The sequence below is a fragment of the Arvicanthis niloticus genome, chromosome 12 (assembly GCF_011762505.2).
Source record: "Arvicanthis niloticus isolate mArvNil1 chromosome 12, mArvNil1.pat.X, whole genome shotgun sequence".
Taxonomy (NCBI): domain Eukaryota; kingdom Metazoa; phylum Chordata; class Mammalia; order Rodentia; family Muridae; genus Arvicanthis; species Arvicanthis niloticus.
The window spans coordinates 20569169-20594699 of NC_047669.1; the positions used below are offsets into that span (position 1 = coordinate 20569169).

Consider the following 25531-nt stretch of genomic DNA (forward strand, 5'->3'; position numbering starts at 1 on the left):
TCGAGGGCACGTGATGAGGTAGCACTGTGAGGTTACCCATGGTTACCGATGGGCAGGTAGTTGGCTTGCGTAGGTGGGGAGGAGAGGAGGCTTCCTCCCCATACAGATTTCCTGTGAGACAAGTTTGAGCACATAAGCGTGGTGGAATTGAAATGTTTAAAACTGTTGTGCAAAGTGCAGGACATAGGCGTGTCATGGATTAAGGTGGGTGGAAAGATCCGAATCCTCTGGGTCCCATCATCAGAGGGATGGTTCACTGGCATTAGCGAGATGCTTCTGTGTAGGTTCGAAGAAATAGTGGGATGGGTTGCTTCAGGTGTGAAATTGTGAGAAATGAGACGGAATGTACCCAGCACACACCTGCCACAAAAGGAGAACACTATAGGTCAGAGCCATGCCCCTGGGAACTGGCAGTGTCAGGTTGAGCCTGTGGGTCCTGGGGGCTGTGCTTAAAGAATTCCAGCATGGAGTGAATGGAGTTTCTACTCCCCTTAGTCACAACAGCGCTCTGTTTGAACTAGTAGTGATATTTTGCAGTGCTTTTCTCTTGAAATCAGGAGTCAGATATAACCCTTGGGAATGTTTTTGCTCCAGAAGGCTGCTCAGCCCGTGTTGTTCGGGAGCAGATTTGCCCGTGCAAATCCATCTGCACAGTTTAATAGCCAGACACTTGGCTGCTCTTGGACATTGGTTTTCCCATCTCTAAAACTGGGCCAATGTTGCTTCTGCATTACTTTGAGAATAGAAGGAGGGCTGGAGAGCTGGCTCAGTGGTCAAGAGCACTGACTGCTCTTCCAGAGGTCCTGAGTTCAATTCCCAGCAACCACATGGTGGCTCACAACCATCTGTAATGGGATCTGGTGCCCTCTTCTGGTGTGTCTGAAGACAGCAATGGTGTACTCATACATAAACAAAAAGAGAGAGTGGAAGGAAACATAAACCAGGAGCTTTAGTGAGCACAGCCCCTAATGGGCACAAGACATTTGGTGCAAGGTGTGCGAGTGGACCTCTGAGAGAAAAAAACCTAACACATTGGGGATTCTGAGGCTGAGTACACAGACTTTTATTTAACCACCAGAACCCACAGTTCTGAGTTAATCCTACACTGCAGAGCTCTGCCGAAGCATCTGAAAGCCCTCTGGTGGCCTTTCTTTTTCGTTCACTCATCTGACCCTGTGGCCTCAAGACTCACGTGGGCCATGGATTCAGAGGGGTACTAAGATCTGAAGCTCCCATGTGGACAAACAGTGCTCCAGCTCACTAACTTCCTAAGGTGGGGTGATCCCCCATAATACACTCAAGTTACACACAGCCCTTAAAGAAAACTTGGAAAACAGGAAGTTAGTGTAAGTGTGGTCAGGCTGTGCTGTCTCTGCCTGTGGTGTTCAGGATTGATGGAGACCATCTGGCAAACGAGTCAGGGGGCCCTTTTCTTACTTCCCATATACCCTCCTCTAGCCCTCTCTCCCATGTTGTCAAGAGAACTGCTTTTCCAGAAACCGGAAGGATTATTCTCAAATCTAGAATGTTCCTAATGGTCATGAGCAATATTTAAAGTCATTTATGTTTTCCTCACCCTAAGAGGTTAGTTTCTTTCCTTTCACACGGTTGCCCAAGTTAGCATCGGTGTCTGCATGTGACTTTGTGTCCTATAGTTCACCCTCCCTCTCCTCCAGACCAGAGCTTGAGTTGCTTTAGTAAACTGCTGATTAGAACATTTTGACCCTTCGTAGTCGTACCAGATCTTCCCTTTAAAAGCCACACTAGCTGAAGCGTGAAAGCACTCCAGGACTTCCTGGAGAAAGGGGTTTCTGCACTTAGGTCATTGTGGAATTGGTTCAATTAAGACGAGCTTAAAGCAAACACGGCTCCAGACGGGGCTTAATGATACACACTCCTGCAGGGAAGGGTACCTCGTGCTTCTTGTCTCAGACCATCTGGCTCCTTCTGGATACAGCTGAGCAGTGGTGAGCCGTTCCTCCCTCCAGTTCTGGGGTCCCTGTGACCAGCCTGAGCTTTGCTCTGGAGCTACACACACTGGTTAAGTTTAGGTTAACTGGGATAGCTGTTCCGTTTGGGGTTTTCATGGGAGAGGAGCCGAGCGTTAGGAAATCGGCTTCTGAAGGCGCTGACTCGGGCTCTCAAACCATCAGCCTCAGCAGTCTCTGGCGCTTCCCCTTCCCCGTGGCCTCGGCAGCCCATCCTGGAAGTGGGTCATGTGGTTGAGGTCTGTCTTGAGGTAATGGTGGTGGTTGGGGGTGGGGTGGGCAGTGCACACTGGAAGAAGTTGCCGAGACAGACTTAGGGCCAGAACCAGTGGTGACACCAGATAAGCTCCTTACATTATCTAGTGCTTCCTCTGCTGGGCTGCAGTCCTTGACCCCTTTAGAGAGAAACAGGAGTGTGTAGAGAAAAGGCAAGAGAACTCGGGACAGGGAGAGGGTTTCCCTCATCAAAATGAGCAGCAAAGCAACCGAGACCAGGTCTGGAAGCAATTGGGCAGTTGTTACTGTTCTCGTGACACATCACCATGGGACAGCCTCTGTGCCCAGGACTCTCACTGTGGCTTTCCTCTGGTCTCTAGGAGACATAATTTACAGAATAGTTCTGTCCCCAAACAGTTTCCGTGTGTAAAGTGTTGACCCTTCAAAGTTTCTTTAAATGTGAGAAGAGGTGGGGTCTGTTTAGTTATTTTTAATGCAGTAAAAGAAACTCATTCATGTTTTGTGCTGCTTGGTGATCTGTGTTCCTACTATCTCCTGGGCTCACACTCTTAGAGGAAGCTATTGAGATCTTACATTTAATAATCTCATGACGAGCCTGCCTCTTGGGTCTCTTAGAATGAGAAATTTAAAATCTAATTGACTGTAAAATTTTGAGCAGAACCTTTTTGGTCTTGTAACTGTGAGCCCCACCCCCCAAGTAAATTGTAATAGGGTTTTGTAATACATATCCTACTTTGTTATGTGGTAGATATTGAGAGACCCAAACTACACCCAGAGTTCTTCTCAGAAATGAAAATGAGAGTCTGAAACTTGGGGCATCTTTCCCAGCATCCAAGAACAGATCCCAGGGTTGCTGACAGTTCTTGGTAGACTTAAGACAGTTCTGACAGGCCTCTGTAGCTAAAAAGACCCCTGTGATTAAAGACTCAGTTCTTGGTTTCTTATTTCTTGCCAAATGAAACACCGTCCACGACAACATTATCCACATATGTCTAAAAAGTATTTCTTGATTTACAGAGATTAAGTAGGGCTTCCAAAAATTGCCTCTCTAGACAGATAGTCTGCATTCCAAAACAGTGGGCGTGAAGGTGTGTGGGTGGACCATGGGCAAAGGGGTAGTTAGAGGGAATTATTTTTCCTCTGAAAGTAGCAGAGTCAAGTTTTGCAGCCTGGCAGGTAAACTTGGGAAACTGGGTGAGAGAAGTAAGACTCAGAAGTAAGCTGAGCTTTAAGTGGCAAGGGCTTTAAAGGCCAAGGAAAGAGATACTGTGTAGTTCAATTGGTCATAGACCTACATGGCACGCCTGCCACAACCATATCTCTTCCTTGTCTTCTCATCTCTGACCTCAGGCCCAAGGTTTATCAGGCCCTCTCCTCTCCTCCAAGTTGTTAACTGACAACTACTCAGAAACCAGGTGTCAAACCTAACCACTCATGGTCATGAGGGTTATGCAGTGGTACTGACCTGAAAGGAGCCTTCTAGGAAGAGCATCCTGAGAGGCTGCCCTGCGTCAGTGCCAACCAGTGGTCCCAGTCATTTCTGTAGGACAATCGGATGCACACAGCTGCATGAGGCCCTCGAGTGGCTCCTGCCGCCTACAAGATAAAGTCACTGACTTCAACACTAGCTTCTCATCCGCCATGCGTGGAAGGTGGATGGCAGACTGGTTATTGGTCCCAGATAGGAAGTATTCAGTGATTCCCTGCCCACCCCCAGCCCGCCCAGATGTATGTGGCTCTTCATCGCTCCTCTGCTCTTTCTTGCAGTTAGCTGCTAACATACTACTTCCACCAGCTTTACTATGAATTCAAGGAAGCAGGCACTCTCAGCCGTCATAAAGGTCCAGAAACTTACTGAGGGTTATATGCAGATTCTACTGTTAAATATAAGGTTACACGTGCACACACACACACACAGGCATGTATATATGTCCTCAGACATTCGCACACACATCTTCATGATAAAGGATCCCTCTTCTAAATAGAAAACATCAAGAACTCTAGTACCAGTTTTCCCATCACATGATCAAATAAGTGATCTATAGCTCTTGCATCCAGTCAGCTAGCCTCTGGCAGTTTGTGCCTAGAGAAAGCTGTCTGGAAAAGCCAGATCTGGGGTGGTAATAACCTTGTGCCACTAAGGACATGTTAGCCATGTCTTCCTCTTTTTGTCTGGGGGCGTGTTGGTACCTACTGTTCAATATGAATCTGTTACATATAATGCATTGGTTGCCCCCACGCCAAGTGTTATTCTAAATGCAGGACCAGGAGTTGTGAGTGAGTTTCTAAGTTTTTGTTGCCTTTGGAATTTTCCACTGGGGTTGGAGAGTGGGCATATAAAGTGTCACAAGCATCTCCCTGCAGGTTCTAGGTCTTTCTGCGAGCTTGGAAGCTGAGAAGCAGTGGAGCAGGCCATGCTGGGGGCCTGCCTTGCTCCGAGCTCTGAGTTCAGCTCCTAGGAATAAAGTTCTCATTGCTCTGGTCCTATTTCCAGAAACCTCTTACCTAGTTATCGGTGATTCTAAGAATGGAATGATCTAAGCACTGGGTGTCCCCTAACTTTTCTCTCTGTTTAGACAAGGATGAATGCAAATAGAAGACCTTATGCCCAGGCTTCTGCTTTCCAACTTCAGGCCTGATCCATAAACTGATGAAGTTTGGCTAAGAGGAACATAATGGCATTTAAGAAGCAAAAGATGCAAATTTAGAGAGACTGTGAGGATGCCAAAGCTTAGGTCTCTGTCATATGGGTATAGATGCTGTCAGCCTTTAAACATCCTAGGATAATGGTGTTCGAAAGATTTCCACTTTGCAATTTAGACGTCTGAGAGACCTCTGGTGGTGGAAATAGTTATTCCTAATGCACTTTCCTTCTCTGCCTCAGGAATTGAGCCAATGTTTTTGTTTTGGTCTTGGTTTTGGGTACTCCAGTACACTCAATTATTGGCAGGGGCAGGGCAGGATGTGAGGGTGATTGGCAGGGGCAGGGCAGAATGTGAGGGTGCTTTGTGTCCTTGGAGGTGAGCGTCCTTTCCTGGGAACACTGCCCTTGGAGCACCTGAGTCAAATATTCCCTCGAGTCTGGAATTGCTCAGGATGTTTTCCTTCCTCTTCCTGGGCACATTCTAGGGTGCCATTGACCTCTAAACTCATCCACAACCCCACCCCACAAAGTCTAAGGGAACTCAACCATGTCCAGTGCTAAGGAAGTCCTAGGCAGGAGCTACTTGATTCCACAGAGCTGACCTTAGGCAACAAGCAAGCATAATACTGCAAGGAGACTATTTTAAAGCACTTTTCACAGGGTTGGAGAGATGGCTTGTGGGTGAAGAACACTGGCTGCTCTTGCAGAGGGTCTGGGTTTGGTTCCCAACACCTATCTGGCAACTAATAATTATAACTCTAATTCTAGAGACCACCCCCACCCCCATGCCATCTTCTGGCTTCCTTGGCTACCACACCTGTTCAGATACATACATGCACTCATGCACTCATGCACATAAAATAAACAAATGCTTTTTAAAGCTCTTTTGTGACTTGGAGATTGTTTCCTTGGAAATAGATGACTGCTAGTGTTTTGCATTCATCACTAGTAAGCACTAAGCAGGAGGGGGTTTTGTTTGTTTTACATCACATGACTTTCCTAATAGTACCAGCCACACATAGTAGGTCAATATGTATTATCTACTTTGGGGAAACTGAGACCCAGAAACTAAAGTTCCTTAAGCTAGAGAGAGGGAGAGAGAGAGAGAGAGAGAGAGAGAGAGAGAGAGAGAGAGAGAGAAAGAAGAAGAAGAGGAGGAGGAGGAGGAGGAGGAAGAAGAAGAAGAGAGGAGGGGAGGGGAGGGGAGGGGAGGGGAGGGGAGGGGAGGAGAGGAGAGGAGAGGAGAGGAGAGGAGAGGAGAGGAGAGGAGAGGAGAGGAGAGGAGAGGAGAGGAGAGGAGAGGAGAGGAGAGGTGAGGTCTTGCTATATGATCCAGGCTGGACTTAACCTGCTGGGCTTTAAACAGTTCTTCCTGCTTTAACCTCTGGATTAGCTTGCTGGGGGGTGTGCACCACCCTGTCTCACCTGCTCCGAGTGGCTCCTGACTGTAGAGTCAAACCAGAAGAGCCTTGTCCTGCCGCTTGCACTGTGGTCATTTCTTCCATGGTTGTCTTGCTTTGATTAGTTTGACCCTTTGCCCAGTCCTCTGGATTCCTGGTTCCACCCTCAATGCCATCACCCACACTGAGGCCCACATTTCTAAGTTGTACCCAATTAGTCTTTATCTTGGTCAAAACTTTAGGCACTGCTTTGTCTGTTTTTCTAATCAAGTCTCTCTTGAGTTAGATTCCATCAGTCACAGCAGACTCCCCCTGCCTCCCTCATGGCTGGAATACTATCATCATGGACATGGGGGGCTGAGGCCAGGAAGACAGTGGTATTCTTTGGGAGGGCTCTGTGACCATCAACAGAAGTGTGGCTTAAAGCAGTGCCATCCTAGTTTTGTCAGAGTGATCATTGTTTGCTCCTCAGAAACTAGCTTGCTATCCAGACACATGAAAGGCAGAGGGTGAGAGCCACTCATGGGGAAACACCATCATCAGTTGGCTGTTTTGTCAACAGTGAGCCAAGGACAGAGGAGTAGCTGGCCCAGAGGCCAAGAATGTATCAGTGGGTGTGACTGCCTGATGGTGTGTGTGCTGGGACACTGTATACAAACAGAGCGGGGTCCAAAGCCTGCGGTTTCTGTTTGACTGTGACTGTGGTTCCCTAAAGCCCCTGGGTTTCATTGATGTTCATGATAACTGTCAAGGATCACATTGAAGCTTGGTGTTTTACAGTGCTCATTGTTGGCTGTCTTCCTCCAGGACCTGGGGTCTGTCCAGCCATCAGCAGCACACCCTGAGCGTCTTCTGAGGGCTGGAAACCATGGTAGCTAGGCACTGGGCACACACAAATACAAGTCTGATTTTGTATGAATCTGTGGGCTCCTGGGATAAGGTACACAAAAAGACGAGCATTACCCTCTCTCTAATAAGTATATCTTCTGTCAGCTGTTTGGGTTTTTTGAGACAGTGCCACGCTGCACGTCACTTGCTGGCTTGGAATGTTCTGTATAGACCGGGCTAGCCTCAAAGCTGTTGATTCTCCAGCCTCTCTCAAGTGAGAATGTGGGTGTGTGCTTTCACGCCTGACTGGTCAGCTTTCAAACATGTTCCAGTCTGAAGGGAGAAAGAGAAAGAAGGAGAGAGGAAGAAAACAAATAAGAAGGTCCGGAAGGAAAAACGGAAGTGCTCCCACCGAGCTCTGTTTCCACCTTTCCTCTGTTCACAGCTATGTCTCTCGGACAGCTGTCTGCAGGCACCATCTTCACTGGTTGTCTCCCCTCAGACCTGAACTCAGTTTCATTTGGATTCAACCCACATCTTCACTAGTGTCCTGGCCATGCTCTTGACCTACCTTCTGTCTCTAGCCAGCTGCCAGGACGGGTGTTCCTTACCCCATTCTCTCTGGGGTATCCCTTCAACAACCCTAGATCTCTCAACTGCTAATGTTCCCTCCTGAGTTCTGGGAGCCTCTTGCAGGCCTTTACTTTAGTATTTCCCCAGCTGAATGAACTCTGTCCTTCCCCTCAACCCTGGCTCTCCCAGGTTGCTTTGTCTCACTTCAAGGCAGAAGCCTAAAAGCTATCCTGTATCCTGCCTTCTTCCCAACCTCTCCATCTATCTGCCCTCTAACCTCCATCCATCTGACCTTTCTACCCTCTGAAGTCTTAACATTTCTCCACCTCTGCTTCTACTATCCCATTCTGTGTGTTGTCCATACTGCAGCCAGAGGGATGGATCCAAGATGAAACTCTGTTCACGTCCAGACTCTTTTAGAGGCTGACCGAACCCAGAGATGCCTAAAGAAATGGATCAGGGCTGGAGAGTTGGCTCACTGGTTAAGAGCACTGGCTGCTCTTGCAAAGTACCCAGATTCCGATTCCCAGCAACCACACGACAGCTCACAACTGTCTGTAATTTTAGTTCCAGGGGATCTGACACCCTTGCACACACCCATATACAAGAGGGCAGAACACCAATGTACATAAAATTAAAATAAAATAAATCATTAGGAAGAGAAAGAGAAACAGGAGCAGGTGAAGGGACTCCAGGAGGGAGTCCTGCAGTAGACTTCCTTACAGGTTGTGCAGGAGATGGAAATGCAGATGTTATATTCTGAGGAGGAGGGAGTGGGAGAGTGAGAGAGGAGGAGGAACAGGAGGAGGAGCAGGAGGAGGAGGAGGAACCACTGAAAGCTCTATAGCAGAAGTGTGTGTAGCACTGCCTGGTTCATCTTACAGTTGAGGAGATCACAGAGACAGTGCCTTGGAAGCTGGAGCAGATACAGGATGGACCTGCCTGGGAGAGGCCATGGTACTCTGGGAAGCTTGGGTCTTATCGGTAATAGGAGCTCATCCTCAGGTATTGTGGCCCTGAGGGATCGTGTCAGGTGCCTGCCAGATCCTAAGTACCCACTCCACCCACGCCTACTCCCACCCCCAGCCACAAGGAGCCCCAGCTTATCTGTTCTGTTTTTCATTACATTCCCACCCTTCCCTCTAGACTGCCTGCTGGGTTGGATGCTCTTCCTCATCCACTCTTTCTAAATCAGAGGCTTAATTAACCCGAAGCCTGCCCCAGACTCCCGGCCTCCCGGCTCAGGGCCCCAGTCACACAGCAGCAGCAGCAGCTGTGGTGGTGGAGAAGCCAACAAACAGCTTGTTCAACAGAGAGGATAAGGAAGGCCAAGACTGGCTTCGCGCCTCTGGTGGAGTGGGCCTGCACCATCTTCATGATATCATACCTTGAATTCCCCTAGGCTAACTATCAGTCATGACTGCCCTCCCCAGAGTGGAGTTACTCCATAATAGTTAGAAATACAGGCCTCTGTGCTGGGTGTGGTGGTACATGTCCTTAATCCCAGTGCTTGAGAAGCAGAAACAGGTGGATGTCTGTAAGTTCCAGGCCAGCCAGGGATACACAGTAAGACACCATCTTAAAGAAACAAAGAAAAAGTATAGACTCCTGTAGCCAAGTGTTCTACCTCTGAACTATATCCCAGAGGCAGCATATAGACTCCAGAGTCAAGCAAATCGGTCCATATCCCTGCCATCTGCTACTGTGTAGCTATGGTGAACTTCCTTGGCCCCTCTGCGTTTCATTCCCCACACCTGTTGAAGTCAGGGATGATAGAATTCTTGGGTAGAGTGACGTAATGTGTGTACATTTTTAGAGTAGTATCTAGTTGTGTTAGTTTTCCATCGCTGTGACAAAATGCCTGAGGACATCAATATAAGAAGAAAAGTGGGGTTTTGGCTACAGTTTTGGGAATTTCAGGTTCATTCCTTGTCTCCTGTGTTGAGGTAGCATGAGGGGCCTCATACCTCATCAGGGCTGGGAGCAGAGAGAACGAGCCAAAAGCTCAACATTCCCTTTAAGGGCATACACACCCCTGGTGACCCAACTGCCTTCCACTAGACCCCACACTGTCCCTGTTGTGCCAACCTGGAGAACGAGCCTTAAACACAAGCATCCTTGAGAGGTCGTCCAGATCCAGGTGTAGCTCTGGTGGACTGCCAGTGTCCTGTCACCCGTTCTGAGGAGATTCCCGTGGCCTAATCTAAGTGGGATTAAATGTCAGACCAAACTGTCTATCTTTCTGTTGCGTGTTCACAAAGCCTTCCCCTCACCATGCAAGGTAGACAGGTACTCGCTCTTCTCTCTCTCCTTGTGGAAGGCACTGTTCTGGGCAGAGGCAGGAAGTAGGCACAGATTGTTAAGGATGGGCTGAGCACTGCAGTCCAGTCTCTGGGCCTCAGAGTGGGGATTGGAGAGGTTGTTGGAGCTGGCTTAAACCAGCTAGTTGTGCTGTGATTCCCTGTGAGGGGAGGCTGCCTGAGATCAGGAGTTCCTGGTAAGGAAACAATGTTGCCAGCAGTTTATCTAGTTGCAGCTGAGAGCCCTGTGAGGGAGCTAGGAACATCCGGAAGGTCTCAGAAGTCCTCTGTCTTGGCTCTTTCTGTTACTGAGGTCTGTGCACAGAGGGGAAGTGTCGAACGGTAGAGTAGGTCACAGTAGGAGGACAGTGAGGGTCAATTACATAATTCTAGCCTGTTTGTCAATAGAGAACCAAGAGGAATAGTGTGTCTCCAGAGAGAGTTCCCCTTCCTGTTCAAAGTCCCAAATAGTCCTGGGTGTGTGTATCTGGGCACAAAGTCAGTTCACCTGAGAAGACTGCACAGCCTGGCATCAGAGTGTCCAGAATGCCCGAGTGCATAGGCCTCTCAAGTCTCCCCTCCCCCCAGGCCCAGAGGGAGAGACCATGGGCTCCGTCTCAGGGCATTGCAGGACACAGAGAGACATACTACACTATACAAAGCTGCCTTCTTGGTACCCTGTTCTTATGACAGTTGCTGGAGAGCTCCACCTCTGCCCAAAGTTTTACTCTGATGTCTGGAACAGAAGTGAGGGTGGACTTGAGGTTCCAGGGAAGTTACTCAGGATGGACCAGGTCAATTACTCCCTGTTTTTTTTTTTTTTTAACCACTTCCTGTTTATGTGGCCTGATCTGAGGTTAAGGGGGACTGTGGGGCATTGGAAGCTGAGGTACAGCTGTGGCAGAGAGGTCATCTGAATGGGAAGGTGACCCCAACCTCGGGACTATGGGGAGAGAGGAGGCACAGCCATGGGAGGAGGAGGTGGTGTGGATACACGTGAGGGTGAGATGCCTGAGTGGAGGCAGGTAGGGGAGACCTTGAAGAGAAAGGAAGCAAGCACCCTTGCAAGGCTGAAGGTCATCTTCCCTTCAGCCTTCCCTTGGTGAGAATAGCCTCCCTCTGGGAGGAGCCAGTGGATTCTAGAACTAAAGAGGTGATTTGTACCCCCAAGGTTGTGACTTCTGCCTGCTTGAGACTCTTCACAGTTGAGCCCGGGAGGATGAGAAGCATTCCCAGTTTTCTCCATTGAGATGGTCCTTTCTTCTCTAAGCCCACTGTCTTCCAGACTCGGGAGAACCCAGCCTGTGGTGAAGTAGAGTGGGAGCCGCCTTTCTGGGCCTGGAACTGAGGACTGAGGCTGGCAGCCAGGCTTGCCTCCCTTCTTTGCTGATTCAAAATGTATGTGTATATTCAAGTTTGAATATGCCGGTGTCGAGGACACCAGGGAACTCCTCAGGCAGGGCTCAATGGGCCTTTGTGTTAGCCACTCCACCTAGACTCCTGGCTGTGGTTCAAGCAGCTCCACCAGGCCCTGGTGCTCGAAGGCAGTGTGGGTACTTTGCATCCCGGCTTGGGTGTGGATCAGGTAATCCGTGGAAACTTACAGCTTTGGAGGCCTTCGATCAAGTTAGCACGAAGCCTCCTTCCAGCGTGATAGCAACAATAGGGGCAAGAAAGGTGGTGCTTACTGAATGCCAAGCATGTTGAAGCCGACTGGTAGGCTTACCTCACAGGACTACCTAGTAAGGAGCCGTTTTATTAGCCTCACTTAGAAATGAAGAGCCAAGACGTAAGGCTTCAGTGCTAGCAGACCAGGGTGCAGGCTAGAATCTGGTCCCAGAATCCCACTGACCACTGCCTCAAGATCTAGATGTTTCAGTGTTGCAGGCCTGGTGGGTCCCACTTCTCTTCATGGCCAACCCCACCCTTGCTTGTCCTGAGAGTGATGTCTCTGTGAGCGTGGAGTGAGGCCAGGGAAGCTGGGCAGCGCCCCCTCTCTTCTGGGGGACACCTGCAGTCCACAGCTCTCCTCTCTTTATTCCTCCCCTCCTTCAAGGTGGTGCTGCCCAGCTGTCAGATCCTCCTGTTCTTGTCACTGACACAGTCACCCTGTTTCCTGAAGTCCACAGTGTCTTCCTCTTAGACTTCTATCCAAGCCCCACTGTCTGGGGCAGGCAGTTCTGTAGGACATGCCATGGACCATAGACCATGTCTTAGGCTTTCCTTACATAAGGGCAAGTGTTTTTTAGGGCATTGCCACACAGTGTTTATTTTTACTGACAGGAAAGAAAGCAAACATGTTCTGGGAGTTTAGAGGCTTCTCAAGGTCACAGTACACACGGAGGATTTGGACTTGGTCCAGCCCATGCTCCTTCGGCTTTCTCAGCATCTTCGGCTCCGCCCTGCAGGGCATCTCACAGAGGCACAGCCTTGACCTCAGTCATCTTCTCTCCTGCCAGTCTGCCTGAGATTCCTTTAGGGTTCCACACCTCTATTGCTCCCCAGAATGGTTTCCCCAACCTTCTTCTTTTCAGAAGAGAGCTCTGTGATACTCATGCTTCCTTCCTGTCCTGTCTTGTCCAGCTAGTTGTCTGTGGGAGATGTCAGTGCTCACAGCCCCACTGGCTTGCCTGCCTGATGGACCTCATCCCGGGACCCCATTAGCACCTCCTCCTTGATTTTCTTCACCTTCATGAGGCATCAGTGTTGAGCTTCCTCTCACTGCCCCCATTGCCTGCCGGGCACTGGCTCCCCTTCTCTAAATAGCCAATATTGTGCTTGGTAGGGAGAGGCAGGGAGACTTGGCTGCCAGCCCGCATAAGCACTGGTTTTTTTTTTTTTTTTTTTTTTTAATTCTGTAGAGCTGAATTTCTGTATAAACAAGCACATTTACAACTTCCTGTTCATTTAGCTGCCAATCATTCTGACAAAGGAGGCGCTGACTGTGTAGCCATTCTTGACACTGTGCTACAGTCCTTAATATCCTCTGTCTATGTGATGAAACATTTATGTCTGCATGATAGTAAACAGACGCCATTGAATTCAATGCCCTCTATCTTGATAGCATTATCATTTGGCTTGACTTTTTTTTTAATGATTCATTTATTTATATGAATACACTATTGCTGTCTTAGTTGTGAGCCACCATGTGGTTGCTGGGAACTGAACTCAGGACCTCTGGAAGAGCAGTCTGTCTTCTTAACCGCTGACCCATCTCTCCAGCCCGTTGGCTTGGCTTTTTGATGAAGAGGCTTCACTTTAAGTCCTCTGGGTCTTGTTAACACTGGCGATTGATGGTTATTGATCCTGGGAGCAGGAGCCAAATGTCTCTTGTCCTTTTAATGCATGTGTTCCTGGCTAGGAGAGGGCAAGGCTGCACAGATACTAAGATGTCAAAGATGTCTAAGAGCAAACATTCCAATAAGGATACAATGTATCAGATCTGTAAGGTTCTGGTGCTGTGCGGGTTACACTTTCTAAAGGACACTGGGAGACTTTGAGTCAAGATGACAAGCAGGAGTCTCATATGCCTGCTGCCACCAGTTATCTGGTAACCTACTTTGTTGCAGACGCTGGGGCTCAGCTCAGCTCCCTGGGAAAGATAAAACATTAGTTAAAACAGCATCCAGTGTGAAGGACACACTGGTGGATGCCACATCTTCATCTAATTACATTTAGCTTTGTGTGCGCTGTGTGGTGCTGGGGATGGAAGCAAGGCCCTGTGCACGTTAGGCAAAGGCTGGACCGCTAAACCACCTTCCTCGCTCTTTTGCTGTCTTTAAAAGAGAGTGAGCAGTCAGATGGCCACCAAACTATAGGTACCAGAGTCTGCACTGGGGACAAGGATCCCTTAAGGACATGCATGTTGGTGGCCTCTACAATGTCATCAAGTACAGGTCTTGGCAGTCCTTCCTCAGTTGGTATTCTTTGCGTTTGCTTTGGAATGCTCAAATACGGAAGCCAGAAGGCCACATGTAGGGGTTTCCTCTGTCCCACAGTCCCTCGCCTGCTCCCAGCTCTGTTTTGGGTAGACTGGGCTCTTTGCACTCTCCTCTATAGCTGCTTTATTTGCCTGTCATGTCTGCGCTGCCTTGGGGGTGGAGGATGCTTTCTGGACACATTGTGACTCTGGTAGATCTTGTTCCCTCCAAGAACCTGTGGTGGCCTCTCCTGTGCCACCTTCCACTGACTCTTGCCCTAGGCTCTCTGGATCTGAGCTACAGTGGCCTTGGGCTGGGTGTTTGGAGCTGTGGGGCCCACAAGGTATCAGATGTGCTCACAAGCAAGTGGGCCTTCCTTACTGCTCAGAGCTCCAGGCACCGCTGCTGAGCATGCCCAGTCTACAGCAAGAAGCCCTTTGCACACTGCACACCAAACACACCTCCAAAATGTCAAAGCGTTGGAATACTGTTTGAAATTACATGTGGATCGCTTTACAGTGCTGCCAAAACCAGAGGCAGAAAGGGAGTTAGATCTTAGCTTACAGTTCCTCAAGCTGGGAAATACAGTATCAGCCATGCCGTCTGTGGTTCTTGCACCCTTGCTTTCTGGAGGGTTGTGATGCGTGAGCTATTGGAGAGTGTCAGAGCCATCTCATGTATTGTTTTCTGGCTGCACTACCTACATAGGTAACGGGATCAGGACTCCAAGGCCTGCCTGAACTATTGTATGAATTCAAGGCAGGTTGGGCAACTTAGTAAATGCATGTCTCTAAACAGAAAATGAAAACAGAAATTTACCCTCTTAAGTAGACTCTGAGAATCATTTTTAAAAATATGTATGATGGATGGATAGATATGCTAAAGCCACATGTACTTCCAACTGTTCGAGTACGGGTGAGTGTCTGGATACTCACGGCACAGTCTTTACCTTTTCTGCAGATTTCCCATAAAGAAATGTTGGGTGAAGGTTGCCTCCAGCCATGAACTACTGCAGTTTAAGTTTTTGACCGACACAGTCCCTGGGGCAAAAGTGAGGGGGTTTGTGTATTCAAAGATCCATTTCATCTTTGAAGACTCCTGTGGGAGGTTGCCATTGCTCAGGTCCCAAAGTAGTGCTGGTCACATGCAGTTGTCATCCTGAATCCCAAGTGACTGTGACCTTGTATGGGCGTGTTCCTGTGGCAGCCATATCTCATTCCAGCTACTGTGTGGTGTGGGCCGCATTCCTCCGCCTCCTCTAGGCCTGCCTGGCATTCTTCCCTTCCCAGAGGCCTGGCCGTATGCCTCAGCATAGCCTGTGAAATGCCCTGTGGCTTGTAGCCCCAGAGTGAGTGGAGACACTATCCTATGAAGGAGGGTTGGGACACAGGGACACTCCAGATGGACCCTCCTGTTTCTTTTTCCTTTCTTTCTTTTTTCTTTTTTTCTTTTTCTTTTTTTTTTTTTTTTGGTTTTTCGAGACAGGGTTTCTCTGTGTGTCACCCAGGCTGTCCTGGAACTCACTCTGTAGACCAGGCTAGCCTCGAACTCAGAAATCCGCCTGCCTCTGCCTCCCAAGTGCTGGGATTAAAGGCGTGCGCCACCACCGCCCAGCTGACCCTCCCGTTTCTTACAGGTTGTGGGCACTGCAGAGCAGATAAGGCAGAAGAAGAGGGCCAGGAAGTTGAGTGGCTAAAGCCTCTCTAAAGTTAGGTCCTAACCTGTATTGTAGAGCAGATCCGTCAGTGGTCAGGAGCATGCTGGGATCCAGGGTCAGAATAGCTGACTCCAAAGTGGAGGTGAATTCACTGCTGAGCCCCACTGTGATGACACTCAAAGCTCTGTTCTCCAGTCTCGAACTCACCTGTGGGTGGGCACTCAGTACATTCCATCTCCTGGCTTTCTTGATGATGGTCAGCCTTGGCAGCAGGCACCAAGGAGGAAGATAGGCTGCTAACACAGTCAGCCTTTAAAATGAGCCAGCTAGAGAGAGAGAGAGAGAGAGAGAGAGAGAGAGAGAGAGAGAGAGAGAGAGAGAAACTCAGTGGTTAAAAACACTTGGTGTTCTTGCAGAAGAACAGACTCCATTTCCCAGCACGAATGTCAAGAGGCTTGCAACAGCCTGCCAAGTCCATCTCCGAGGGCTGCAACACCCTCTTCTGGACCAGTGGGCTCTCACCCACATGTACCTATAACTACCCAGAGAGACACACAAATGAAGATGAACCTTTGGAAGAGTGAGCCATTTATAGCACAGGAAAATTGAGATCCCCAGAGGACTCAGTGTCCGTGCTTTTCAGGACACCCACATTATGCCTGGCAGATAATCACACCCAGCTCCAGGCAGTGATGATGACGCTGCCCTTGATGCCTGTAGAACCTTGAGGCAATGCCTCCCTGTTCCTAACAACGATCTACAGTAGCCACACTTCTGCATTCGATAGGGATCTAGCAAGCAAAAGTCCCAGATAGACAGCAAAACCATCACCAAATTGGACATTTTGGCTGTCCAACAGAGATGACTAGGGGAGCCTAATAGAGAGAACAAGCAACCAGCATCAAATCTGTTGCTCATAGCACCCCCTCCCCCAAACAAACTGGGGAAGCCCTGCTGAAACAGACTGCTGGGGCTCCCAAATGAGTCCCAGGCAGAGTTTAGACCAGATACACCGAGCTGACCCTTTGGGCTCTACTGCAGCCTAGCTGGGTGACCTTTGTCTCTTCTGTGTGTCAGTTTCATTTTTCTAGATTCTCTCTTTGGGGGGAGGCGGGGTCATTAAGACAGGGTTTCTCAAACTCAGAGATCCACCTGCCTCTGTCTCCCAAGAGCAGGGGATTAAAAGGGTGCACCACCCAATATCATGTCTCATGAATTGAGTAATACGACACCCACTTTGTGGGTTACTGTGAGAATGGATAGAGCCAGACATGAATACAAGTAAGAGTACTTGTGTGCCAGTGAGGGCTAGCTAAGGCTCCACAGTCCTCCCTCACTGCCCCCAACCCACCCCCACCCCCAACGGCAGGCCCCCCGGGTCAGAGCTGGAAGTCAGCACCTCACTAGGACTCAGGAAGTATGGCTGGGCTTGGTTTTGCTTGGGCCTGCAACAAATCGCCATATATTTTATGGATTCAAGCAGTCCGGGAGGTCAGAAAGTCCAAGTTTGTTTCCTCTGGCTGAAGTCAGGGTGCCTGCGTGGTTTTACTCCCTCACACCCATGGAGGTGCTAGGTCTCTCCAGCTTCTAGAGCAGTGTTTCCTTGCATTTCTTGTTTATCTTCCGAGCCAGCTGCAGAGTGCCTTGCTTCTTTTGTTCCCTAGCCACCTTCTGTAGTCACCCCCAAGCCCCTGTTATGTTGTGAGGACCTTGTTGGATTTAGGATCTAACCGGACCATCTGAAAGAGGCTGCCCTGCTTAATCTCATCTGTAGTTTTGCCTCCCGATATTCAGTTTCTGGTGTGGACATATTGGGAGACTTAACTTTTTTTTTTTTTTTTTTTTTTTTGGTTTTTTGAGACAGGGTTTTTTTGTGTAGTCCTGGCTGTCCTGGAACTCACTTTGTAGACCAGGCTGGCCTCGAACTCAGAAATCCGCCTGCCTCTGCCTCCCAAGTGCTGGGAAGGGAGACTTATCTTTACACATCAACTGAATCAGGAGGCTTTCTGGTTTGGTGTCATGGCTTGGCCAGGGACTGGACTATTTTAAAGCAACAGTCTATACCCTGCCAGGTCACACGCATTATTCTGTGACATCATCAGAGGAAAAGTCTCTGAGAAGTCAGCGCCTCGTTCTCTGTGGGATTCCTCTCCCTGGCACATGGCAGGCACTGGCGGTATATGTGTTCATCATATATAAAGACCAGCAGGTCCTGACTGATGAACGCGTATGTCCTTTTAGGCCATGGCGAGTGTCACTGCGGAGAATGTAAGTGCCACGCAGGTTACATCGGGGACAATTGTAACTGCTCAACAGACATCAGCACATGCAGGGCCAAGGATGGACAGATCTGCAGCGACCGAGGCCGTTGCGTCTGTGGGCAGTGCCAGTGCACAGAGCCCGGAGCCTTTGGGGAGACGTGTGAGAAGTGCCCGACCTGCCCTGATGCTTGCAGCTCCAAGAGGTAAGGGCCCTCTCTTCCACCCTCAATCTCAGGTCTGTCTTCATCGGGCAGCCCTCCCTAGGCAGCCTCTTGTGCCTGCTGCCCAGCCTCTCCCATCTATACAGCCTGGCTGCCAAACAAAACTTGTACTGACAGTCGCCAAAACACTAGCTATGAAATGCTGTTATTGGTGGTTGCGGGGGAAGGAGAGAGGATCGGTGGAGGAAAAGTTAAAATAGTCCACCAAAAAAAAAAAAAAAAAAAAAAAAAAAAAAAGCAACGTCACTGATCCAGTCTGAGCAAGTTTAGAGACTGCAGAGGAACAGTGGGAATGAGATGGACCTGGTGCTGGGTCCAGACGCAACAGCGCCTCAGAGCCTTGAGCATGCTATGGTTGGCTCAAAAGAGCATGCAGTGTGTGTGTCCTCCCCATATGACTGCATCTCCCAAACAATGCTTCCCAGACCAGGCCTGTGGGAACTGCTGCCTTAAACAGACTGTAATCAGAAGGCAAATGGGATGGAAAGGGGCCGACCTAGATAGGGCTGCCTGGAGCAGGCGTGGGGGCTTTGGATTTTTCTGCTCTATTTATGCTGATAATGGAACAGGACAGAATATAATTTTCTAGGCTACAGACCCTGGCTCAGTGCTGGGTCGGGTCACACAGCCTGATGACCGTCCTCCGCTCCCGCTGTTCTTCGTGCAACAAAGGTCAGTTGCAAGAAGTCTGGCAGCAGTGCTGCCTGGGGCACAGGCATGCCTGCCGTTGGCTGTCAGAACTTGCTGGATAACAGCTGTGTCATCATTGGAGCTGAGGAGCCAGGCAGGCGGGGTGGGGTGGGGGGTGGGGCAGGACTGGGCACCAAGCAGAAACAAGTGGTGATACAGGCAGTGTTACTCCTTGGCGGAGGAGCACAAGTGTGCCATTTTCTTTTGGCAGATTTCCCCAAAAATGCCTGGCCAGGCTGATAAAGAGTCGAGCCGATGCTCACAGAGCCTGCAGTTTCGACTGCTCAGCTGTGCTCACGAGCATTCTGAATGGCCTGACCCTCTCTGGCCATGTGCCACAGACAACCCTGGGCACGGGCAGCCGAACCTGCCTCCAGATCAGAGACAAGATAGGCAGGGAGTGCCCAGGCTCCGTGCCTGTGTGACTGGAATCACAGTCCTAGTCAGCAGGTTGTGCTCAAGGGACTCCCCCACCTCGCCACCCCCACACACCCCCTCCAGCCCCCACAGCTTCTAGCCAGTGTTACTCCTGCTGCTCAGGGCACATGAGACTCATGGGGAGTGGGCGGACAGCACAGGGAGTCAGTAAAAGGAGCTGAAGCCCCCTACCTTCCTGTGGAGCGGCAGGCAATGTGGGCTTGTCTTGGACAGTTAACAGACCTCAGGGAAAGGCGAGAGCTAGGAAGGCCCAGAGATAGGGACTGGCCCTTCTCATCTATCCCTGGACCACCCTCACCTTCTGTCTCTTTCATAGCCTAAAACAAACTTGTTTCTTTTTCTTTTCCTTCTCTTTTTCTTTGCCTTCCTTCCTTCTTCCCCCCCCCCCCCCCCCCTTCTTTCCTTTTTTCCAAAGTTTTTCTGATCATAGGATTTTAGGTCATTTTCCTCCTTGCTGGTTTCTGAGAGTTTCTGAATACGTTAAGTCCTTCATCCCTGTGTTCTAGAACTAACCAAACACGCCCTTCACTTCGGTGAGGTCACACTCCGCTCCAGCTGATTTTAATTAACATGCCTTGGACAAAAGTCTCCATGAGCGGCTTGTTTTTGTAAAGGGGCAGACAAGCTTTAATAGTAACTACAGTGCATTCTGAGTTTCCCCCAGCACAGGAGGCTCAGCTCTAGGCTGTCTACCCACGTGGGTTGTTGGAGGGTGTCTGAGAGGTGATCTGGAGCCGTGGTGATGCAGCAGTGTATCTGAGGGAAGCTGTGGGTTCCCGCCAGCTGGAAGCAGGCTTCCTGTTTTCCATGTGTTGATCCAGGAGGCTGGCAGAAGGTCCAGCAAGCATGAATGACCAGAGATGAAGCCACCTCTTCCTGGCCGCTGGCCAAGCCTGCCTACCCTGAGGGAAGGTGGGGGCTGGGAGAGGGGACCGTACAGGACAGGAGACAATTATGTACTGCCCAGCTGCAACTGAGATTAGGCCAGGAGAGGAAGATTTGCCACCAACTTTGCATTATCAGTGCCCTCCTGAGAAAGTCGTGGCCCTCTCTCTTCATGATCTACCCACTCTCCAGTCCTTGTTGATGTCCAGAAGGTGGGTCAGAGTATGTCTGGGAAGCAAGACTCCAGGAGGGGGTCTCTGGAAAGTGGCTCTACCATGAAATGGAGCTCTGTCCTATGCTGAGGTGAAGGACCCCAGCTCCTGTGCTGGAAATAAAACTTCAGTAACTATGTGGCTTTCCTCTGGAACCAGGGAACTGTCTAGACACCCCACTGTTTTGATCCCCATCAGCATGTGGGATGAGCAGGGTGACCTGTCCCCTTGTGGCTAGAGTTTTGTGGGGATACCCATCACTTTAGTGTCAGGGTACCTCCCCTGCACCACCACCCTCATGTCTTTAGACCTCCACTTTCCCAGAGTCCCCTGTGCTGCTTGATAGTACTTCCTCTGCCCTGGAGTTTGCTTTTCCCATGGCACGGCCCTGGTCTTCCCAAGGAGGCAGGGACCTTTCCTCTCTTACAAATTTTAACAGTGGCTTTGGCTGAGGCCTGGCCTCCCAGACGTGTTCCCAAGCTGATGCAATTTTAGGAGGGAGATAGTCTGGACTCAGGTTTGATGATTTAGAATGTAATAATAACTACTGAACAGAGCATTACATAATAAAGCATCCTCACGTGCTGTCAGCTCAAGGTGGGTGGTGGGTTTCTTTTGGCTCATCTATTTTCTAGAGAAGGTCTCTGTTATAAAATGTACCAGCTTTAGTGTAGACAATTACCATGTAAGTGGCCAGCGTGCCCTGAAGGATGCTGACAGGTGGGCACTATGTGGGAATGGGGATGGGGAAGGAGCCCAGGGTACCCAGACATTGGCATCAGTTCTTCCAGGCACCGGAATTGCCAGGAAGCCCCACCCTAGAGGTCAGCTCTTAGGGTTTCGGTTGAGCCCGGCATTGAGGCTTACTGAGCCTTGTCCAGAGAGTGACAGATGGGGATACTGAGGTTGGAGTAACACAAGGGCTTCAGACACTGGACCCAGGAATGTAGAGGCTCCTCCATGGGCCAGGAGTAACTTTTGCGCCCCCAAAACCTCTTCCATGGAGCTGACTCCTCGGCCAGTTCACTATAGTAGGGTGCAGATAGATTTGGTTTGGTTCCTGCTGTCAGCATTGGGAAGGTCTGCAGCTGGCAAATTGACCAGTATACCAGATACAGCTCCCTGAGACCCTGGGGCTTCCTTTTAACACCAGCAAGATGTCAGGGCATCATGTCCCCAAGGCCAGACTTGCAGAGTACAGCTGAGCCTTTGGGACAATACGCAGCCAATAACGACCACCTTGATTTTCTCAGAGACTGTGTAGAATGCTTGCTGCTTCACCAGGGGAAACCTGACAACCAGACCTGTCACCACCAGTGCAAAGATGAGGTGATCACGTGGGTAGACACCATTGGTGAGTGCCCTGCAGAACTATGGACAGCTGTCTCTCTGGATCTTGGCAGGCATCTAGGGGTTTTTTTTTTTTTCTTCCCCGGGGAGTGAATGGTCTCAGCCTTGAGTTAAGCCCAATGTAGTTTCCTTGGCCTGATTGCTGGCTCTCCAAGGGGAGCCTGGGGTGGGGCCCTTGCATGTTATTGGCAGGACTCTCGGACAGAAATCAGTTTGGCGGCTGCCCAAAAAGCTGCTCACAGAATCAGCACACAGTCATGACCCAAAGATTTGGGGCTGATTTTTACGTAAATGGTTATGGCGTTGATTGTAATCGTCAGTTGTTCATTAACTGATGATGGTAAGGCAAGTGTACAATGTCCATCTATAACGGGATATAATCTACCACAACAAAGAGGCAGAACACTACCTTCATAACAGGTCTGGGCCTCAAATACCGGGCTGAGCAAAGAAACTGGGGAGAAAAGAACATAGATATTAAACAGTGTTCGCAGTAGGCAATGCCAGTTGAGGAAGAGGGGGCGAGAGGGTGAGTGTTAGGAACACATGTAGACATTTTCAGGTGGTGGTACAACATTGTGAGTTCCCTAAATTGGCCACATTTTGAAATGATTAAATACAACACTGTGAGTTTCCTAAATTGGCCACATTTTGAAATGATTAAACAGTTCCTAAGGGACTGCATATCTGAAGAGAGAAATTTCAACCAAGGCTCGCCAGTACTTGCAGACTTGCCCTCTGCCTTGACCCCCAGTTGCTGTAATCTCCCAGGTTCTGTCTGCCTTGGTCCTGGATTCTCTTCTTTGTAGACTCCTGTTTCCTCTTCCCTGGTTTTGATGGACTGTGTGGCCCGATCACAGCCTTGAAGTATGCTGAATCTATTTATCTCACAAACATTCAGTGAGCAGTTACCGTGTGGCCAGCCTCATGCCAGACTCTGGGCAGCTGGGAATTCTTTGCAGCCCCTCACATCCCCGCCTTTGCCCTTTCCTTGGCCTGCTCTCCAGAGTCTAGCTAAGCTCCTTTTTTATGAAGCACATGTAGTGAGGAAAGAAAAAGGGTCCCCTTCCCACCTCCCACAAACAAATCTGTCCTATGTGGGACAACTTCTTCCCAGCCTGACCCACCAAGGGGAATCTGCAGAGATGTATCCAAGCCACCACCTGCCCCTAGGCAGGCTTTTTTTTTTTTTTTTTTTTTCCTTATTTATTTACTTGTTTGTTTGCTTGCTTATTTATTTCCTAAGCAAGGTCTCACTATAGTCCTGGCTGGCTTGGAAGTCACTATGCAGACTGGGCTGGCCTCCAACTCACAGAGACCCACCTGCCTTTGCCTCATGGGTGCTGGGATTAAAGTGTGCACCACTATGCCCAGCTTTATTATTTTGTTCCTATTTTTATATTTTTCTCACTAGATGTCCCACTTCAAACTTTCCATCCTCCTGTCACAGACTCCTAAGTACTAGGATTATAATTGTGTGCCGAGGCATCCAGTTCTTTATTGTGCTTTTAACAATACACACTCTCACCAAGTCTGAGGAGGCTGAGAGAAAAAAATTGGGAACCACACCAGGTGTTCATCTACTTCCTAGCTGAAGCGCCTATTCAATCAGGTTGAAAAGACAGGAAAGGAGACACATTTAGTGTCTGCATTGACCTGTGGTTGTGGTACCTCCTAAAGATCAGCCCTAAAACCCTTTCCTTGGGACCTGGAACCTGGACAGGACAGGGTCAAGAGCAGTGTGGGGCGGGAAGGGTTGTGCCAGCCAAGGAAGGGCTTTGTCAGGAGTGAGACCCGGTATACATGGAGCTGGCCCTTTAGTGTCCTGATCTCTGACAGGGTCTCACATGTCAATGTGGAGTGCCACCACAGCCTCTCATCAGACCCTCGAACCCTGAGTTCCAGCTCTCAAGGAAGAGCAACCTCTGGTCCTCTAGTCAGCTCAGCCCTGCAGACTGGGCCAGTTTCCGAAAGTGCTCACCCAGGCCTGCTGCATCCAGTTCTGTTCACCCGTGTCCACTCCCAACCATTGAAGACGTCTTTTATTTCATGTCACCACTAGCCAACACTTTAGAGGGTTGACATTCCTGATGGGGTCCACATGTTCCCAAATCAATAAACTCAGCCCTGGGCTTGTGATCTTGTTGTGAGAAATCTGAGCTCATTTTAAAGCCCCGGGGCCCCTTGGAGTCTCCCATCTTTTCCTGCGGGGCTTGGCTTCCATCCCCGTCCATGAGAATGGTTCTAGGGCTACCCAAAGTGATGCTCAAGATGTCTCTGCTTGCTTTTCCCTCTTAGTCAAAGATGACCAGGAGGCCGTGCTTTGCTTCTACAAAACTGCTAAGGACTGCGTTATGATGTTCAGCTACACAGAACTGCCCAATGGGAGGTCCAACCTGACGGTCCTCAGGGAGCCAGGTAGGCGAGAGCCCGAGGGGCCATCCCCTGCCTGATTTCTTGTGCCAGTCCCTTTGTGGTGGTGCAAGCCTGTGAGTCCAGCACTCTGGAAGGTAAAGATGGGGAGATGAGACATTCAGAGCATTTAAAGGCCAGGCAGGCTACTTGAGACTCCATCTCAAAGTACATGTGTGTGGAGCACAGTAGCCAGCCACACTGCTGAAGCGAGGGTTGAGGCTGGGGCAGTGGGGCTTTGGAGTTCTGCTGTGGAGTATTACTTACTGTGAAGGAAACCTTAGCGTGCTCGGTTAAAGGGTTTTGTAGGGAAGATGCAAGGCAGCCGGTCCGCCAGGGCTAGGGTGTCCCTTAAGTTGAGGATTATCCAGGTCACAGCAGACCACATGGCTGCTGCTGTTTCCCAGTTCAGATTCCAAGGGCAGACGGAGATAGCATTCCTACCTGCTGCTGCTCAGTACCAACAATTCTATCTTGTGTTTGTTCTGGGCACCGGGTCCAACTCCTGTGCCTCAGAGTGACCGACCGGGACTCCAGCCATTTCAGTTTTTGGAATCCGGGAGAGAGTAGAAAAAGGTTTGCAGATTCCAGGTCCCAGAGCCCAATTTGCAAGTTGAGCCCAACCCCCAAACCCTTAGGCCAGAGACAGGAAGTAAAGTACCAACCCAGGGCGCTTGCCTATAGCCTTGCTTTCAAGCCCTGTCTTTGCTTGGAAGTAAGTACTTTTGCTCCTTGGAGCCCTTTGCTAAGGGCTCAGAAATGCCTGGCACCAGACCAGGCCTTTCGGAAGTGATACATGCTACCTCCTCCCTGCCTGGTTTGTCCCTGAAGCCACCGATATGAAAGCTGGGCTGTGGCCCAGCCTCCTGCTCTGGAGCTGGGCCAGGCTTGAGCCTCTGGGGCACAGCCCAATAGAGGTATAGACATTCACCAGGGGCCTCGTTTCTGTCACCGATGGGCTGTGTGACCTTGAAACAGTTACTGAATTCTCTGAATCTTTCACTATCTGTTCCTTGGGGAGACCACTGGCACCCACTCCAGCTTTCAGTCTCACTGAGGCAACATGAGGGGGGATGGGCAGAAGGAGGGTGCAACCTTTTACCTTGGACATAACTGCCCACTGTCTCCTGGTCCCTTTCAGAGTGTGGAAGTGCCCCCAATGCCATGACCATCCTGCTGGCTGTGGTTGGCAGCATCCTCCTGATTGGGGTGGCACTCCTGGCCATCTGGAAGCTGCTTGTCACCATCCATGACCGCCGAGAGTTTGCCAAGTTCCAAAGTGAGCGCTCCAGGGCCCGTTATGAAATGGTGAGTGGGGGATGGGTTTAAAAAAAAAAAAGAAGAAGTAGCCAGGCAGTGGGGGTGCATGCCTTTAATCCCAGCACTTGGGAGGCAGAGGCAGGTGGATTTCTGAGTTCGAGGCCAGCCTGGTCTACAGAGTGAGTTCCAGGACAGCCTGGGTGACACAGAGAAACAACCAAAAAAAAAAAAAAAAAAAAAAGAAGTTGCTGGCTT

At 49.8% G+C, this 25531-nt stretch overlaps 1 protein-coding gene across 2 annotated transcripts in view; it reads left to right on the forward strand.

The window, feature by feature from the left end:
- The window catches only part of Itgb5 (integrin subunit beta 5), a 111831-nt gene that overhangs the window by 84905 nt on the left and 1395 nt on the right, over window positions 1-25531 (forward strand). Inside the window, exons 11-14 of one of the 2 annotated variants that reach the window (XM_034514919.2) lie at window positions 17789-18011; window positions 21508-21608; window positions 23903-24022; window positions 25158-25295. In XM_034514919.2, the coding sequence (XP_034370810.1) occupies window positions 17789-18011; window positions 21508-21608; window positions 23903-24022; window positions 25158-25295 (582 nt within the window). Of the gene's footprint in view, window positions 1-17788; window positions 18012-21507; window positions 21609-23902; window positions 24023-25157; window positions 25325-25531 lie in introns of both variants that reach the window. The other variant, XM_034514918.2, reaches the window with a different exon arrangement.